The sequence below is a fragment of the Glycine max genome, chromosome 17, assembly GCF_000004515.6.
Source record: "Glycine max cultivar Williams 82 chromosome 17, Glycine_max_v4.0, whole genome shotgun sequence".
Taxonomy (NCBI): Eukaryota; Viridiplantae; Streptophyta; class Magnoliopsida; order Fabales; family Fabaceae; genus Glycine; species Glycine max.
The window spans coordinates 15,481,954-15,501,087 of NC_038253.2; the positions used below are offsets into that span (position 1 = coordinate 15,481,954).

The 19,134-nt window shown below is 33.9% G+C and overlaps 1 protein-coding gene across 1 annotated transcript; it reads left to right on the forward strand.

Annotated features, from left to right (window-relative positions):
* Positions 1 to 521: 521 nt before the first annotated feature.
* LOC100785565 (small RNA degrading nuclease 3) lies at positions 522 to 4,778 on the forward strand. Its single transcript, XM_003549990.5, has 12 exons — positions 522 to 678; positions 1,151 to 1,333; positions 1,414 to 1,497; positions 1,857 to 1,925; positions 2,016 to 2,156; positions 2,291 to 2,407; positions 2,482 to 2,551; positions 2,686 to 2,786; positions 3,075 to 3,215; positions 3,311 to 3,418; positions 3,605 to 3,709; positions 4,043 to 4,778. Exons 1-12 carry the CDS (start codon positions 646 to 648, stop codon positions 4,418 to 4,420), a joined length of 1,530 nt encoding a protein of 509 aa, XP_003550038.1. The 5' UTR covers positions 522 to 645; the 3' UTR covers positions 4,421 to 4,778.
* Positions 4,779 to 19,134: the final 14,356 nt, after the last annotated feature.

Sequence of the window (19,134 nt, forward strand, 5' to 3'; positions counted from 1 at the left end):
ATCAGGCCAAATGAAGTATTTGGTCCTTTGATCAAACTAAACTTTTTAAAAGATAAATAATCAAATTGAAAAAAAATAAGATAAAAGATTAAGCAGGTAATTCAACCTATAATTTATTTCTATATTATAAAAATTAAAGTACACAATTTAGAGGGAGAATTTTTTTTAATTAAAATATAAATTTTATATTACAATTGGACATGATAAATATTTTTTTATATGATTAAAATTAATAATAAATAATATATTTAACCATATAGAGTATAATAGTATTTTATATTTATGATAAGTAATTTAAATTGGAATATAATGTAACAAAATTCAATTTCATTTTTTTCCTCAATTTTTTTAACTCATTAATATATATTTTTTAATTTACATCATTTTGTAATTGTTTTTTATTTATTATTATTGATTATTGATGGTGAAATATAATTTGAATTAGTAATAAAGGAAGTGGAAATAACAAATCCATATTTTTTGTTTAGTTTTTCCCACCCGGCCCACTTAAGGCATTAGTCAAAACCCTAGGTATCATCTCTTCCTCTCCATACGTTACATTCTTTCGTCCCTTCCTGTGTCTGAGCAGAAGGAGTTCGCAACCGCTTCCCTTCTTCCTTTTTAGCGGCGTCTCTGTTGTGCAACATGGAGGACAAGATAGAGACTGCAGACAAAAAGGTAACTTCCTTCGTCCACTACATTGCTAAACTCTCCGAACCCTTTTTTTTTTCTCTCTTACCAAACACAGTATTTATTTGGTTACCGTATTGCCATGAATCGTTTGAATATTTTAGGTGGTGAGTTTTAGATTAACACAAATACATATTAGTCGTGTTTGTTTTGTTCTTTTTACCAACATTATCTTCTGGTTTAAGTGGCAAGCAGTATTGTTTCCCTTAATTAAGCTCTTCGTTTTGGATGTTGTAAATGGAACAAATAGGCACTTGTTAGAGTTATGCCAGTGGGAGTGGGTTCACCTGATTCCTAACTTGATTTGGATGAGTTGAGGCCCATAGTGACTTCTAGATACTAGGTTTTCAACAGAGTGACTTCTAGTGGTCTCATGAGGGTTTGGTAGTATTTTGTTTTCCGTTTCCTTCTTCTTTCTCCTCTGTCCCAGCAAGATAACTAGTGCTTTCCATGTGGGTAGGTGCTGGTTGATATTGTAAAATTAGCACAAAAAAGAGGCTTAAAGGGTAATCTGGGAGGCTGGAAAGAATTCTTGAACAGTCATGATAAAAAGTTTGGGGCAGGTTTGAGTGATCCATCAAAGAGATCCCATGAGGTATTGGCTGCATTTCTAAAGACATTTTCAAAGGAGGAAGATTTAAAGGTAAATAACTTTTCTGTGCCCTATATACACACTCATACACTTAAAGATGCGAGTTTCATACATTTCTCCCCTGTGCTCAGTTTTTTGATAACATCATGCGACATCATTCAAATCAATATATGTTGGAGCGACTGAAAGATAAATCTCATGATTCCCCTGAGCAGGTATGTTTTAATGGTGATTGTTCTGCTATTTTGTCTTGTTTTTTAAATTACTATTTACATAGTTCTCACTTATAATTTTATGAATTCTTGTTTTCCTGATATATATTATCTGAATCATCATGCTGAATAATTGAAGAGACTGCAACTGATAATGGCATAATACATAATCTCTATGATTTAGCAAAGACTACTTGCTGTTAATTGTTGTTTTTCTTCTTCCTTGGTTTTGTGATTGATAATGGAGTGCATTTGAATTTCAAATTAATTAGTAAAAATCTTAATGGTGTCGATTTCATTGACACCTGCATTTGTAATAATTTTACTGTCATTTTTGTAACCTGCTGATGTTGGCAGCACAGAGGCTAGTCCAAGCAACTCTGCAGCATCCATTATATCCATTGGATTATTCATTTCCATCAATTGATGAGGTTTGTTGCCGCCATCCGTAATTGAATTTAAATGGGTGGATAGTTATACTGATTCATTATCTATGTTGTTTTTATGGTGTGGATTTGAAGGGGTGGATAGTTGTAAACTTCAAAAACAAACCCAAGGTGATGAAGTCTACTGAAATGGTTGCTGTTGACTGCGAAATGGTTCTCTGTGAAGATGGGACTGAAGCAGTAGTTAAAGTCTGTGTGGTAGACCATAATTTAGAGGTAATTTATGCATACTCTTTCTTTTGCATAACCCCCCCACCCCCCTCCCAAAAAAAAAAGAGGTTGCACATAAATTGTGTTTAAACTGCTGTCCTTTACGACATTGTAGATAGATAATTTTCGGAACTTTTCAGGTCAAACTAGATAAACTTGTAAAACCAGACAAAGAAATTGCAGACTACAGAACAGAGATTACTGGTGTCTCTTCTCAAGATCTAGAGGCAGTGACTTGCTCCTTGGCTGATATACAGGTATTTTGTGGTTTCCTTTGTTTTCCTATATCATCCTTTCAAGTGCATAATGAAGATGTGTTGTACTTCCATAGAAATACATGAAGAAGTTGTTATCAAGTGGAATCATATTAGTGGGACACAGTTTACATAATGATCTACGTGGTAAGTTTGATATACATTTTACTCTATTTTGCTTTGTCCTTTTATCTACTGTTAGTTTTTGAGTATATGGAGAGGACTACTGTTGAACTATTTTTTGTGTTTCTATTTTATTTACTAATTTCGATTTTTTGCAGTGCTGAAGCTTGATCATGTTAGAGTGATTGACACTTCTTATATCTTCCAATCCTTGGATGGATCTATTCACAAGAGACCTTCTTTGAATAGCTTATGTCAGGCAAGTAACATTATTTACATGCAAAAATTAAGGTTCTCCATTGCATGTCATCTAATTTATGAATCATTATTATGAAAAATTACCACTTAGCCACTCCTTTGGAGGAATCTTGTTGTCTTGAATGCAAAGTCTCTTTTTTGTGAACTTGTGCTTGTCTATTATTGAAATTTAAATTTAAGATATTTCATCATACAAACTTGCACAAGCAAATTGTGGCAAGATAGAAGAAAAATAGAAATGGAAAATATTGATATTATATTTATAGTTCATCACCAATTGTTGTGACAGGCTGTGTTGCACCATGAAGTTAGGGAAAAGGGTGCTCCACATAATTGTCTAGATGATGCAAAAGCAGCTATGGACCTTGTTCTTGCGAAGATCAAACATGGAGTTGATAAGGAATTTCCAATTGCATTAGTTCAAGAGCATGTAAGCTGATATATACATCTTCAGTTCTAGATTTTAGTTGTACTCATGGTGGTTGGTAACTAAAGATGAATACTATTACTGTTATCTCGTTTTAGGTTCCAGAAAGTGAGCTGGCAAAGCTTCTTCTTCACAAGATACCAAACACTGTAAACATTGAAACGTTGCATAAAATTCTTCCTGGCAATTTCAAAATTGAACTGAAGGTAGTGTGTTCTATGAGTATCTCAATGTTTTTGAGAAGAGGTTTGTTGGTAATTATTGAAATAGAGTAGATGTCTTCAATTTGAGGACATTTAGGTTTGTCTTATGGGCACTCTTTTTGGCAGTCTGCCTTGGGTTACATTTTTTGTTTGAGTTCTGAATCTAATGCATTGTAAAATCTGCTGCAGCCTTCCAGGAAAGGTCAAGGAGCAAATTATTCCGCCTTTGCAATTTTTAGAAGTCCACCAGAGGCAGATGGGGCCTATGAAAATGTCCAAGGAAGCCAATTAAAGGTACATATATTGTATACCAATGTCCAATGGTTCTACCTGATATCACTAAAACTGCTTGTTGATTAGATGAGCTAATGAAACACATAAATGTGGATCATATATTTGAACCTATTTGTTCTAATAAAAATGTTTTGAAGCTAGACATGTATTTGATCCCCCTGCCAAAATCTGATGGACTCAATGACGTTGCCTTTATCTCTTGTTCAACAAAACGAGGATATTTTTTTTCATGTTGATAAACTGATATTGCAGTTGTATATCACTGAAGCATATTTAGTTACTGTGGGATTGCTGATCTATCTCACACTTGTGATGTACATTACTTTATGTCAGGATACATATGGACATCCCCAGAAGCTTGTAACATTCCGTCTAAGTACAGGCTTATCTGTCAATCTCTTTGTTCGGAAAATGGTAACTGAAGAACCCAATGACCAGACTCCATCTAAGAGGGCTTTACAAATTAATGAGGCAGTTGATGTTTCAAAGAAAGCAAAGATGGATCCAAAAATTGAAGAGGATGCCTCTGCAGGCTTTGGCAAGGGTGACACTGATGCCCATTCGAAAGAAATTGAAGCACTCAATCAACAATTGAAGCAAAGTGAAATGGTGATTGAATCATTGAGGAAACAGTTGACACAAAAAGATTTTGAAATATCCATGCTGCATAAAATGATATCCTCTAAAAAGAAAAAGAAACAAACAGTGTAGCCGTGGCATGGAATGGTGGATGGTCAAATGAATTCGAAGGCAAATATAGTTGTGGTAATTTCTTATAAAGTTATGGTAATTTCTTAAAAACCGGTTGGGGGAACCCCGGACTTGTGATACATCCATATATAGTTGTCATGTTAACTGCCGAGGTTCCAAAACTTAAAATCTGAAATTCCAAATCTGGAATTAAAATTTTGCCCCCAAATTTGAGTAAGTGGACTGATGAATTTTTTTGTCCACAACTAGCGTTTTAGTCATTACTTAAATTATATGTTCTATTGACATTCGCTCGTGTGAAACTATGTCATTGTTTCAAACATTTCTTTTAATATTAAATTCTATCTTTTGTTTTGCACCCAATTTAGCCGTGAAAGTTATAAATTGGTTTGTATTTTTTTGGTTGATGTTAAAGTCTTTCATTTCAAAAGCAGTTAATTTTATGGTGAATTATCTTGTGTCTAGATTATGCTTAAACAATTTTCGTATACCATTAAATTTAATGTTTTTTTAATCAACGGCTGAGATCTTTGACTGGCAATCTGCTGGAGCAAAAGAATTTATTTGCAAATAATCAGTTTAAAAATTTAACAATTGATCCTCAGATTTTTTAAAATTGTGTTTCATGAATCTGGAAATTTATGGTTCAGTGGTTCTCTTTCCCTTGCAAACAAGGTAACAGCGTTTCCAACATTCCTATTTCAATTTCTTTTGTAGTTGTGTCAATGTCTGCTTGATTGTTGATGTCCTGTCGATTTTGATTCGGTCTCCGATGCTGGCTGGCACCAGAAGCAAACAGAGCAATCCTGCTGTCACAAACCTGATTAAATCGTCTTTTGCTGTCTCTTTCCCGTCCGCAAGATTGGCAGCGTCGCGGTGGTCAAAACACTCTTTAGGGTTCACAATTGACCAACCATTACATATCAATTATCAAAAATAAAAAAATTTAGGGACTTAAAAATAAATACAAAACTGTTGCAAACATGACAAATTTATCTACTATTATAGGTCATTTTAAGTTGTTTATCATAAATCACCCACAAGATAGTTCAGTCCAGCTAGAACCTTCAAAAGCTATGCTTTGAAGGTGTTGGGAATGCTTATCAAATCATCTATCATCTATCATCTATATATCATGATACAAACAAGGTCCTAATATTGGCTTTCAGGGCCACGTGTCAAGCTATGGTTGATTCAATTTCCGCCCAAAAATGTCACCTAATGCTACAGTGTCAAACCCGTAATTAATACCAATTCTCTCTCCATCGTTTTCCATTCCATTCTCTCTCTCATTCTCTCTTTTGTTATTTCCTACCACCGTTCTCTCTACTCCACTCTCTCCACCCTTTCTCATTCTCATTCTCTCTTCCATTTTTTTTTCCTACCATCGTTCGAAGACGATGCCTTGGTGCTGTTGTTCTCCAAATGCCGGACGAAAATGACGGAGATGCCGAACGAAAAACTCAAAGGTTATGCTTCGTTTTTCCTCTCTATGTGCTTTTTTGTCGATTTTTTTCACAGCATGTTCATTGTTTCTTTTAAAGCTATCATTTTTATCTCCAAACTCCATGAATGTGCTTCGTTTTCCCTCTCCATGTGCTTTTTTTTTTTCACTGCATGTTCGTTATTTCTTCTAAAGCTACCATTTTTATCGCAAAAAGCTTCGATTTTTATCTCCAAACTCCATGAATGTGCTTCGTTTTCCCTCTCCATGTGCTTTTTTTTCCACTGCATGTTCGTTATTTCTTCTAAAGCTACCATTTTTATCGCAAAAAGCTTCGATTTTTATCTCCAAACTCCATGAATGTGTTTCGTTTTCCCTCTCCATGTGCTTTTTTTTTTATTATTTTTTTCACTGTATGTTCGTTGTTTCTTCTAAAGTTACCATTTTTATCCGAAAAATGATTTATGGGTTCCTTTCTCTCCTATCTTTCTACGTTTTCTTTTTTCATTTGATTTATTTGACCGTGACTGACTATTGTTCTTTCTTTGCAACACAAAAGCTTCAATTTTTTTGTGTTTTCTGTTTTTGTTTTGTGTTATAATGATTTTTCGCAGGACAAAAGGTTAAATTTTTTGGTGTTCCTGAGCCTTCTCCGACGTACCCAAAGGCTGAAGCTTTTTTGTTGGGTTTGGCAGTTTTTTGCTTGATTTGGCCGAAAAATGATTTATGGGTTCTTTTCTCTCCTATCTTTCTACGTTTTCTTTTTTCATTTGATTTATTTGACCGTGGCTGACTATTGTTCTTCCTTTGCAACACAAAAGCTTCAATTTTTTGCGTCTTCTATCTTTGTTTTGTGTTATAATGACTTTTCGCAGGACAAAAGGTTAAATTTTTTTGTGTTCTTGAGCCTTCTTTGACATAAATTTGTCACCGAGAGCAAATAGTGTTCGGCATTTGAAGGACAGGTTTGTGATGTATTTCATTTCTCCTTTTGATTTATGGGTTCTTTCAGTATAAAAGATTGAATTTTTCTTTTTGTGTTCCTCAGTCTTATTGAGTCTTATTTGACCGTGGTTAACCCACTCTTCTTCCTTTGCAAGACAAAAGTCATAGATCATAGTATGTTGGATAGATTACAGGTTCGTTTTCCCTCCCCATCTTCTGCGTTTTCTTTTTACCTTTTTTTGTATTTGTATGCATTTTTTTATTTTTATTTTTTATTTTTTCACTGCATGGTCATTGTTTCTTTTAAAGCTACGATTTTTTTCTCCAAAAAACTTTGATTTTTAGGTTTTGTCGGTACAAATATTGAGTAGTGCTTCATTTTCTTTTTCTTTGCAGGGGAAAGCTTCATTTTTTTCTTTACTCAGATGAACATAGTTTGATTGCCGATGTTCTACCTTAATAGCACAATATTGAAAAATATGGATCTTTGTGTTGCAATCGCTACCTATTTTTATCTTTTTTTGTGTTGCATGTTTGAGTTCCTTTCTTTATCATGTTCATTTTTGTATTACTTGAAAAAAAATGACGTTTATTACTATGATTAATTTTGAGGTTCACGAGTGATCTTCAGTCTTCTCTAATGTTCCCGTTCTTATTATGGCAACGTATTGTACAAAATCCCTATGTAGATATTCTTGGCATTTGTACTTATACCGGTTAAAAATAAAATAAAAGTTACTTTTAATGTTTTTGCGTTTTGTTTCCTTCAATTTTGCACTATTTTATGCCTTCTACGATCTTATTATGGCTATGTTTTTTGAATTTTATGTTTATTTTGCTTTCGTTTCCAATGAATTAATGTTTCCAAGAAAAATTAATTATTTGTATTCTATTCCCAAGACGTTTGTCTTTCCAATGCGCTTTTTTGGTTCCAAGACGTTTGTCTTTCCAATGCATTTTTCTGTTCTCAAGACTTGGCTTTCCAATGCACTTTTCTTTGCCTTTCCAATATGCTTTTCTATCATGATGTTTTTAGTCATCATTATAATAAATTAATTATTTTAAAATTTAAATGTTAACATAAGATTAATATTTCAAACGAATAATAAATAAATAAATAATAAATATAATTTAAAAATATAAAAGATTAAAATTAAACTTAAAATTTAATTTATTCAAATAAAACAAATAATTAAAATGAAAAAAAACCATACACGAGTAAGGTCTAGCTTGGTAAAACAGTGTACCTCATATCAGTATAATTTTTTAGAATTAGTTATTGTTTTAAGTGTTATGGCTACGTTTTTTGAATTTTATGTTTATTTTGCTTTCGTTTTCAATGAATTAATGTTTCCAAGAAAATTTAATTATTTGTATTCTATTTCTAAGACGTTTATCTTTCCAATGCACTTTTTTGGTCCCAAGACACTTGTCTTTCCAATGCATTTTTCTGTTTCCAAGACTTGACTTTTCAATGCACTTTTCTTTGTCTTTTCAATATGCTTTTCTATCATGATGCTTTTAGTCATCATTATAATAAATTAATTATTTTAAAATTTAAATGTTAACATATGATTAATATTTCAAACGAATAATAAATAAATAAATAACAAATATAATTTAAAAATATAAAAGATTAAAATTAAACTTAAAATTTAATTTATTCAAATAAAACAAATAATTAAAATGAAAAAAAAAACCCACACACGAGTAAGGTCTAGCTTGGTAAAACAGTGTACCTCATATCAGTATAATTTTTTAGAATTAGTTATTGTTTTAAGTGTTTTCTACAATTTTCCATGTTTTGAGTGAAATATTTTTAGTCATTTCTACTTTTGGGTGTTTTCTTCCATTTTCTATGTTTTGAATGAAATGTTTTCATCCATTTCTCCTATCGCCATTGAGATGGTTTAGCTTGGAATCCTCGCCAATCATCCTCAAAAGATTTGTATTTATTTAATTAACGAATCTTATCTCCGAAATTACTTAAGCATATTTTAGGCTATTTTCCGACAACTGATTGCCAATTTTTTCCCATAATGTTTTATTCATGTCGATAGTTTCCTATTGAAAGTAATAATAATAATTAAAGCATAAAAAGGAGATTGGATACTTCGGTTTGGGATAAGGAGATGACAAGATAAGACCCTTTTGATACATAATTTAGCCCTTATTAATTATTATATAAATTAAATTTCATCATTATGAGTTGGAATTATTTTTTATCAATTTAAATATATCATATTAAATTTTTCTATAAAATATACTACGTGTGTAATTGTGTATAATTATAATTGATAAATTTATGCTTTGAATAACTTTTATATGTGTTAACTTTTATTTACTAACTATTATATTGAATATTTTTTCAATAAGTTTGAGTTTATAAAATTTTAATATGATTTAATTTTAGTATAATTAATAGAAAGTATATTGCTTTTAATATTTACTTATTATTTGTTTACGTTTAAATTTTTATAAAATTATGCTTTGCAAATTTCATTTTTATATCATAAACAATTTTTTTAGCATCTTTGGTTCTTATACTTTTCCTTTTTGCTAATAACTTTAGTCTTTAATATGGAGTAACAAGTGAATTGATTGTGTCACAATCACTTTAACAGTTTAATAGCATATGGCATCGTCAAAATATTTAATAGAAAATTACATGTAATTTCTTTTATAAGTTATAATATTAAAAATCTTTACGTGTAGAATAACTCACACTAATAGTGTAAAATAATTTATATATTTTAAAAAAATAAAAAAAATCTTTAAGTGTAGTTAATTTTTTCTATCAAAAATAAGTTTCATACTTGAATCAAAGTATTGACTTTAAATGAAACAAATTCAAAAGTATTGACTAATTTTTTAGTCAACTTATGATATATTCGACAAGACATTTTAAGTAGGTTTTAATTTTTTTTATTAACTGAAGAACTCATTTAATTGGTTATTCAGTAAACAAGTTTTTTTTAGTAATTTCTAACTTTCATTGGAATGTTAGTTTTTAATTTTTATTTTTTTTATATTTTCTTATACTTTTATCATTTAATTGGTATATCCGGGTCACATAATCTTAGACTAGTTATGAAAATTAATTTAGACATTGAGTTATTACTAATTAATAGGTTCTTAACAATTAATTTTAAATATTATCATATTAATTTTAACATATTATTAAAACCAGGCTCACTTTTGTAGGAACTTAACATATTATTCCTAATTAGTAGAAACTTAACAATCAATTATATTTAAAAGTATGTTTTGTGAATTTAAAAATTAAACAAAATGTTAGACAAATTTAAAAGATCTTTCCATTAATAGGTACTTAACAATCAATTTTAAACATTTTGTTAGTATATTAAAATAATTATGATTTTCAAATTACTAAACATATTCTGTTTGGATAGGTAAATAATCATAATTTAGACGTTGAGTTATTCCTAATTAATAGATTCTTAACAATCAATTTAGAATATTACCATATAAATTTTAACATATTATTAAAACCAGGTTCCCTTTTGTATTTATTTTTGTCTTAATCATCGTCAATTTATAAAAATTTAATCATAATATCATTTTACTTAACAATCAATCTTAAATATTACACTATTAATCTTAAAAAATAATTTTGGCGTTCAGTTATTCCTAATTAATAGGAATTTAGCAATCGATTATATTTAAAAGTATGTTTTATGGATTTAAAAATTAAACAAAAAGTTAGGCAAATTTAAAATACATTTCCATTAATAGGTACTTAACAATCAATTTTAAATCTTCTGTTAGTATATGAAAATAATCATGATTTTCAAACTACTAAACATATTCTGTTTAGATATGTAAATAATCATAATTTAAATCTTTCCATTAATGGGTCCTTAACAATCAATTTTAAATATTCAGTTAGTATATTAAAATATTCATGATTTTCTAATTAATAAACATAATAATTTAGCAGTTAAGTTATTCATATTAGTGGGTTCTTAACAATAAATTTTAAATATTACCATATCAATTTTAACCAATTATTAAAACCAGGTTCACTTTTGTATTTATTTCTGTCGTAATCATTGTCACTTTATAAAAGTTTGATCCATTTTAATAAGCATGTTCTGTTAGGATATCAAAATAATGATAATTTAGACATTGACTTATTCCTAATTAGTTTGAACTAAACAATCAATTTTAAATATTACACTATCAATTTTAATATTTTATTCAAATCAGCTTCAATTTTGTATTTATTTTTGCCAAAGTCATTTTCAATTTATTAACATTTAATTAATAACCATATTTTATTTTTATTTTGGTTATTTTTCATTTCATTCCGAACTACTTAACAATTTTATTAGGATATCGAAATAAACATAATTTGCATGTTGACTTATTCCTTTTTTATTTTGTTTTATCTTTAGTAATTAAAAACAATATATGATAACTTATAATAACCCATACTGTTCAACCAAACGTATTTCCAGGTGAGATCTCCATTCTTTTCTTTGTGTGGTCTTATTTCGGTGACCCTCTGTTATGTTCTATGAATTTTAATTGTAGATTAAACATGGACGAAAGATTTATGCTCTGTAATTTTTGTGTGTGTATTACTTTCTTTAATTTATGGCGGAGGTGATTCAATTAAAAAAAAGAAAAAAAAAATACAGTCAACAATTTAAAGGCACGGACTAACACTACTAATACCTGATTTTAGTCATGTGCATCCCAAAAGTCTTCTAATCAAAAAGAGGGAAAAAATACAGCCAACAATTTTAAGGCACGGACTAACACTACTAATATCTATTTTTGGTCATGTTCATCCCAAAGATTCTTCAACAAAAAAAACAAAAAAATACAGTCAACAATTTTAAGACATAGGCTAACACTACTAATATCTTATTTTAATTATATGCATTCCAAAGGTTCTTCAATAAAAAAAAAAAAGAAATACACCCAACAATTTGAAGGTACGGGCTAACACTACTAATGTCTAATTTTAGTTATGTGCATCCCAAAGGTTCTTTCATGTGCCTTTTTCTCATACTTTTATTAATGTTGTAAGTTCAATACCTTTGGGTATCCAACATTTTTTCAATTCCATTTTAATTTTAACTGAACAGTTTATGGTTTGCTTTAATTAATTCTGAATTTATTTCATTGGCTTATATTTTTATCATTTCTTTTTCCTGTCCCTTGATGTTTCATGACTTAGTGTTCTTCATGTTTCATAACTTAATGAAGTACATATTATTCAATCATGTAATCGTTTGATTCACATATTTTTACTATACATCCTTTCTTTTATTCCAAACAATATATAATATTTACACATTACCTTAAAATTATGTTTTATTACCTACATGTAGCTTAATATTAGTTTCAAATTCATATTTTATTTAATGTATTTTTTTCTATAAATACTTAAACATTATTATTATCCAAATAAATAAAATTATATAAGTTTGTACATGTAGTAATAATTTATATTTATGAAATATCTTCTTCTATTTCTCTATGGTCATTCAAATTAATAGGAACGATGACTCAAACTAAGAGGAGATATTTCAAATTTTTATTGAAGAGTTAGATATTTTAATTATGTTAGTTAAAAAAAATAAGATTAATGTTAACATAAGATTAATGTTTCAAACGAAAAATAAATAAATAATTAATAAATATAATTTAATGCTAATCATCATCAAAATAAATCAATTTTGTCAATGTCAATCAACATTTATTATTTTTTTTATCTTTTGCATTTAATTTGTTTCAGTTTCCCTTCAATGAATGTTTCTTGGACTATTAACAAGTCTACGATACAGACCTTGACACATGTTTCAAATTCATATTTTATTTAATGTATTTTTTCTATCAATACTTAAACATTATTATTATCCAAATAAACTAAATTTTCAGTCATTTCATAATGAATTTTAACACTATTGATAAAAAAAGTTAATGTTTATACCAAAAATGAATATGTCTCCTTTTGATTCTCCATGGTCACTCAAACTAATTGGAACGACTTCATTTGCAATAGCATTAACAAGTCTACGGTACAGACCTTGACACATGTTTCAAATTCATATTTTATTTAATGTATTTTTTCTACCAATACTTAAACATTATTATTATACAAATAAACTAAATTTTCCATCATTTCATTATGAATTTTAACACTATTGATAAAAAAAGTTAATGTTTATAACAAAAATTAGTATGTCTCATTCTGAGTCTCCATGGCCACTCAAACTAATTCGAACGGCTTCATTTACAATATCATTAACAAGTCTACGGTACAGATCTTGACCCATGTTTCAAATTCATATTTTATTTAATGTATTTTTTTTTCTGCCAATACTTAAATATTATTATTATCCAAATAAACAAAATTATATAAGTATATACATGTAATAATTTATATGTATGAAATTTCAAATATTAGTATGAGCCCGTGCATCGACACGGGCGTCTCTCTAGTTTCACATTATTGTAAAAGATGTATGCGACGTGTTTAAAGATAAAAATCTCATCGTTGATGAGAAATTCAGTAAAATTTGATAAATACGTACATGCATGTAATGACAAAAACTGATTTTATTATTATTATTAGGTGGGATTTTTAGCTTTTATATTTTTAGAAATGAATCACTCATCTTGAAATAGTTAAATCCATAAAATTTGTATGTAATATGCTAAGAACACGATGAATGCTGGTTTCGAGGGTCCAGCTCCTCCCAAGAATAAGAAAGAAGGAAAGGAAACTATTGTATTGAATTCATATCTGCCTTATTACAATGAGATACTATTTATAGTGATATTGCTAACAGAATTTGTAATTCTGTGCATACAGGGCATAACAGAATTGTGAAAAGTAGTGTGAATTGGCAGACAAGCCCTTGGCACTAATGCCACGTCAGCAAGGCTCATATGTAGTCCTTCAGGTATGAAGGAGCACTGCTTTTCCTCTTGGGCCTAATTGATGCATCTTCACGGTTCCTATCATCCCCTGGGCCTTCAAGAATCACCTTGCCCTCAAGGTGGTAGTTAGCTTGCAGTTGCTCCCAATCTTCCCAAGTGGTATCTTTGGGAAGCAAACCTTCCCATTGCACCAGCACCTGTAACTTAGGTGTTTTGGAATCAGAGGTATAACGAGTGCCAACAATGGATTTCGGAGAGATTACAGGCTCATTGTCAACAATCAGCAAAGGTAATGCAAGAGTGGGAGAAGTATTAGCAGAGACAGGTGAGTGAAATGGCTTGAGCATGGAGCAGTGGAATACGGGGTGGATACGCGCATCTTTAGGGAGTTTCAGCTTATATGCATCGGGCCCAATCTTCTCAAGTACTGGAAATGGTCCATAGTATCATTTATTTAGCTTGGGGGATCTCTGGTGTTGGCCGGTAATGGTGACTTGACGGCGTGGCCAGAGACGAACCATAACCATATCGCCGACATGGAACTGCACCTCTCTACGCTTCTTGTCTGCTGTCAGCTTCATAGTTTCTTGAGCCTTCTGCAATTTCTTCCTCAGGGCAATGAAAACAGACTCTCAATCGGAGAGTAATGTATCCACGGCTTCTACCTTCGAAGAACCTGTGAGGTACTGCGGCCAATTGGGGGGCTTCCGCCCATAAGTGACCTCAAACGGTGAGACACCGGAACCTGAGTGTTGGGATGTATTATAGGACCACTCGGCCTAAATTAACAGCTTGCCCCACGATGAAGGATTCTGATGAACGAAGGCGCGTAGATATTGCTCGATAACACGGTTTAGAACCTCCGTTTGCCCATCTGTTTGGGGGTGGTAAGCGGAGCTCATTCGAAGCTTCATGCTACTCATGCGGAATAAATCCTACCAAAAGCTACTGATGAATAGCGGGTCTCGATCGGAAACCAAGCTCCGTGGCATGCCATGGAGTTTTTCGACAATCTCCATGAACAAGACGGCGACTGAATGAGCAGAATGCTGCGTGGGTAACATCCCCAAATGGATCCCCTTGGAGAAACGATCTACGACCACTAGGATAGTGGTGTTCCTGCGAAAGGGTGGTAACCCCGTGATGAAATCTAACGAGAGGTCCTCCCATGGCCTTGAGGGTATCGGAAGTGGACATAGAAGTCCGACAGTCTTCTTAGTTTCGTACTTGGTGTGTTGACAATCCACACAAGCTGCAACGAATTGTTTCACATATTTTCTTATACCAGGCCAATAGAAATTCTCGGTGAGCCTCGCTAATGTCTTCGTGACCCCCATGTGACCCCCTGTCGAAGTAGAATGATACTCCATTAACAAAGTCTGAATGAAGGGAATACCTTCTGGTAACCAAATACGATTCCCCTGCAAAATCAATCCACAAGTAACAGAATATTCCGGGAAGGCTGTGGGTTGGGCCAAAATATTCTTCCTGAATTCGATAAAGGTTGGTTCCTGTTTTAATTGCTTCTTGAATTCATCTAAAAATGTCAGGCATGGTACAGATAGTAATAGCATGGTTCCTTCTGATTCCTCCTTCAAGCGCGATAAGGCATCAACTACCAAATTAGTGTTTCCGGACCGATATTGAATGGAGTAGTCATACCCCATAAGCCTGGCCAAATACATTTGCTGCTCTGGTGTTTGAACAATCTGAGTCATGAGCTCCTTAAGGCTTTTGTGATCAGTCAAGATCATGAATGGATGACCAAGAAGGTACTGTCTCCACTTTTTTAACGGCAGTCGTGATGGCGCACAATTCACGCACATAGGTCGAAGCTTGTAACAATTTGGGGCTGAACGGTTTGCTGAAAAACGCGATTGGGTGGCCTTTCTGCGAAAGCACAACACCTATGCCCACCCTTGATGCATCTGTCTCAAGTGTAAAGGGGAGAGAGAAGTCCGGCAACATAAGAACATGGGCAGATGTTAAAGCCCCCTTCAGAGCTTTAAATGCTTGGTCAGCTTCCGAAGTCCACTCAAAAGAATCCTTGGTGGTGAGCTTAACCAATGGAGCTGCAATGGAGGCATAGCCTCTGATGAACTTTCGATAGAAACCTGCGAGTCCCAGGAAGCTTCGCAAGGCTCTCGTGGTTCTCAGGATCGGCCATTGTTGAATATCATGAACTTTAGATGCTACCGGTGTAACCCTGTGCTCTGAAACTACATGCCCCAAGTACTCAACCTGTCTTTGTGCAAAAAAACATTTAGAGAGCTTAAGTACAAATTGATTGCGAAGGAGTACCTCGAAAATTTGTTCTAAGTGGACTAGATGTTCAGGAAGGGTGCGACTGTATATTAAAATATCGTCAAAGAAGACGATGAGGAAACGCCGGAAGTATGGCCAGAAAATATCATTCATAGTAGCCTGGAAGGAAGAAGGGGCATTACACAGCCCAAACGGCATCACCTTAAATTCATAATGGCCGTGATGTGTTCGAAACGCAGTCTTTGCAACATCAGGTTCATGCATTCGAATTTGGTAATAGCCCTGCAATAAATCAAGTTTGGAAAACCAGCTTGCACCCCCGAGTTCATCCAATAACTCGTCAATCGTTGGAATTGGATATCGGTCCTTAATGGTGATTGCATTTAGTCCTCTGTAATCTATACACAGACGCCAGGACCCATCATGTTTCTTAACAAGTAGAACAGGGGAGGAGAAAGGGCTTGTACTTGGGCGAATGAGTCCCTTCTGCAACATATCTTCGATTTGATTCTCAATTTCCTGCTTTTGGAAATGAGGGTACCTGTAGGGCCTCACATTGACAGGTTCTGAGTGGGGTTGAAGGTGAATGTGGAGATTTGTGGTTCGAAAGGGTGGAATGGACTGGGGTGGTTGGAAGAGAGAGGTGAATTTGGTGAGGAGAGGTTGAATTTCGGAGGGGATGGGTGAAGTGTTTGAAGGTGAAGTGTTTGGGTTCGAAGGGAGCTCTGAGGTAATGTCTATGTGAAAGTAAGCACTCGCTCCATCCTTTCGTAGAAGACGATGGAGCTGGGGTTGCGAGATGAGGTGCAAGGTTGATGCATCTTCCCCCTTTAATTCCACTAATTGACCATCCTGAAAGAATTTCATAGAGAGAGTGTTGTAATCTGTGAGGATGGGTCCTAAGGCCTTAAGCCACTGGACCCCTAGCACCACATTCGCACCACTCAAGGGAAGGAGATGCAGGTCTACCATGAAGGATGTGTTCTGAATCAGGAGTTTAACTCCCTCACAAAGCTGGTCACAATGCAACTGCTGGCCGTTACCCACCATTACATTCAACAGAGTTGTTGCACGAGAGGGCAGGCCCAATGACTTAGCAAGGGGTGCTTGTATAAAGTTGTGGGTGCTGCCCCCATCAACTAAAATCACCACGGGGTGTGCGTCGATATAACCCAATATTGGTCCGATATGGAATGGAAGCTAATTTGGGCCGGGGTAGGGTTAGCTTCATCGGGTGGGTCGGGTAATTGGTCTCGGGTCACATTGTCTTCAAAAGGGGCTTCGTCTTCGTCCCCAATTAGCAAAAATGCTCTAGACGGACATTTGTGGCCGCGATGATACTTTTCATCGCAAGTGAAACACAGGCCCTTGTCCCGTCGAGAGGCTAACTTAGCCGGAGAGAGACGTCTGAGAGGAATTGGATTAGGGTTAGGTGGTGGTAGTTTCAAGGGTGTGGGGAGTATTAACGAATTAGGGGAAGGTGGGGTGAAGATAGGGTTTGAAGAAATTGGGGAAGGTGGGGCTTGGGTTACCAAGGGTGATGAATGGGAAGAGTGAGGTAGTTGAGGAGGACCATATCTGTTACGCGTTTGTCGTCGCGCATCCCGGAGTTTCTCTTCCTGTAGCTGTGCCAGCCCCGCCGCTTGCGCCATTGTCAACGACTGAAGTGCTTGAACTTCTCTTCGTATCTCAGGAGATAGGCCTGAAATAAAGCAGCTCAAGAGAAAAGGAGCCAGTAAACCAACGATGCGGTTCGCCAGGTCCTCAAATTCTGAGAGGTAAGAATTAACTGTCCCTCTCTGCATTAATTTGAACAATGTGCTTGTTGGATCTTCATATTGTGAAGGTGCGAACTGAGATTGCAGAGCTTGGAGGAAGGATGGCCACGAGGTGAACTGGCCGTTGCTCGTCATCCACTGGAACCATGACAGAGCACGACCATCCATGTAGAATGAAGCTATTGTCAGTCGCTCGTGCTCCGGAGTCAAGTGATACTCGAAGAACTGGTTGATCTTGAAGATCCAACCGAGCGAGTCTGAGCCATCAAATATCGGGACCAACTTGATTCGGTGTGGAGAGGTGGTCATCACAGGAGGAGCAGATGACGAAGGTGATGATGAGGGTGAGTTGCTGTTTGGGTTTGGTTTCTGCAGGTGGATAATTAGCTCATCAATTTTGTGGGTAAGCCCGTGAAGAGTGTCATTGAGGGAGATGGTGAGTTTTGCAATTGCGTCCTCCAATCGGTCCGTGTTGGCCTTAGATCTCGTGGAATCTGCCATGGCTCGTGTCTCTCAACGAGAGCACCAGAATGCTAAGAACACGATGAATGCTGGTTTCGAGGGTCCAGCTCCTCCCAAGAATAAGAAAGAAGGAAAGGAAACTATTGTATTGAATCCATATCTGCCTTATTACAATGAGATACTATTTATAGTGATATTGCTAACATAATTTGTAATTCTGTGCATACAGGGCATTACAGAATTGTGAAAAGCAGTGTGAATTGACAGACAAGCCCTTGGGACTAATGCCACGTCAACAGGGCTCATATGTAGTCCTTCAGGTATGAAGGAGCACTGCTCTTCCTCTTGGGCCTAATTGATGCATCTTCACGATTCCTATCATAATAACATTGTCAAATTTATTCAAAATGAAGGTATAGAAGGATTGCATAGTGTGATTAAATGTAATTTTGGGGAAAATTTCTAGTACAGGCATATCTCGGGTAATTAGGCAGAGGGTATACGTTCACTTGTTGGCAACGTGTTTTTGTTGCTGGGATGGGTACTCTGTTTTATATATGTGTGTGTAAGGACTTTACAAATAGCTGAATTTACCTAATGCCATTAGGCCCAGATATTTTTCTTGTACAATGATATATCCTAAAGGGACATTGCAAAAAGTAGGGTCACTTGGTGCAAACTCATTAACTCGTAGTTCATGTAAAACATTATCTATTAACCATATGCATGCACCAGCTGTCTCTAAACGTTATTAACACTCTTCTCTCTTGCGAATTTCAAAAAATGTACTAATAAATAGATTCACTCTCTCATAAATTAGAAACCAAAAGACCTAAATAAATAAACAAACAATCCATACATAGAGGATAATCTGTGATGAAAGGGATATAATCATGTGGTTT

Bases quoted from the DNA above. Each gene is read 5' to 3' on its own strand.
- LOC100785565 (XM_003549990.5), top strand. From the start codon at position 646: ATGGAGGACAAGATAGAGACTGCAGACAAAAAG. The intron at 2,157-2,290 runs GTAATTTATGCA...GGAACTTTTCAG, and splicing joins TGGTAGACCATAATTTAGAG to GTCAAACTAGATAAACTTGT. The intron at 2,408-2,481 runs GTATTTTGTGGT...GTACTTCCATAG, and splicing joins GCTCCTTGGCTGATATACAG to AAATACATGAAGAAGTTGTT.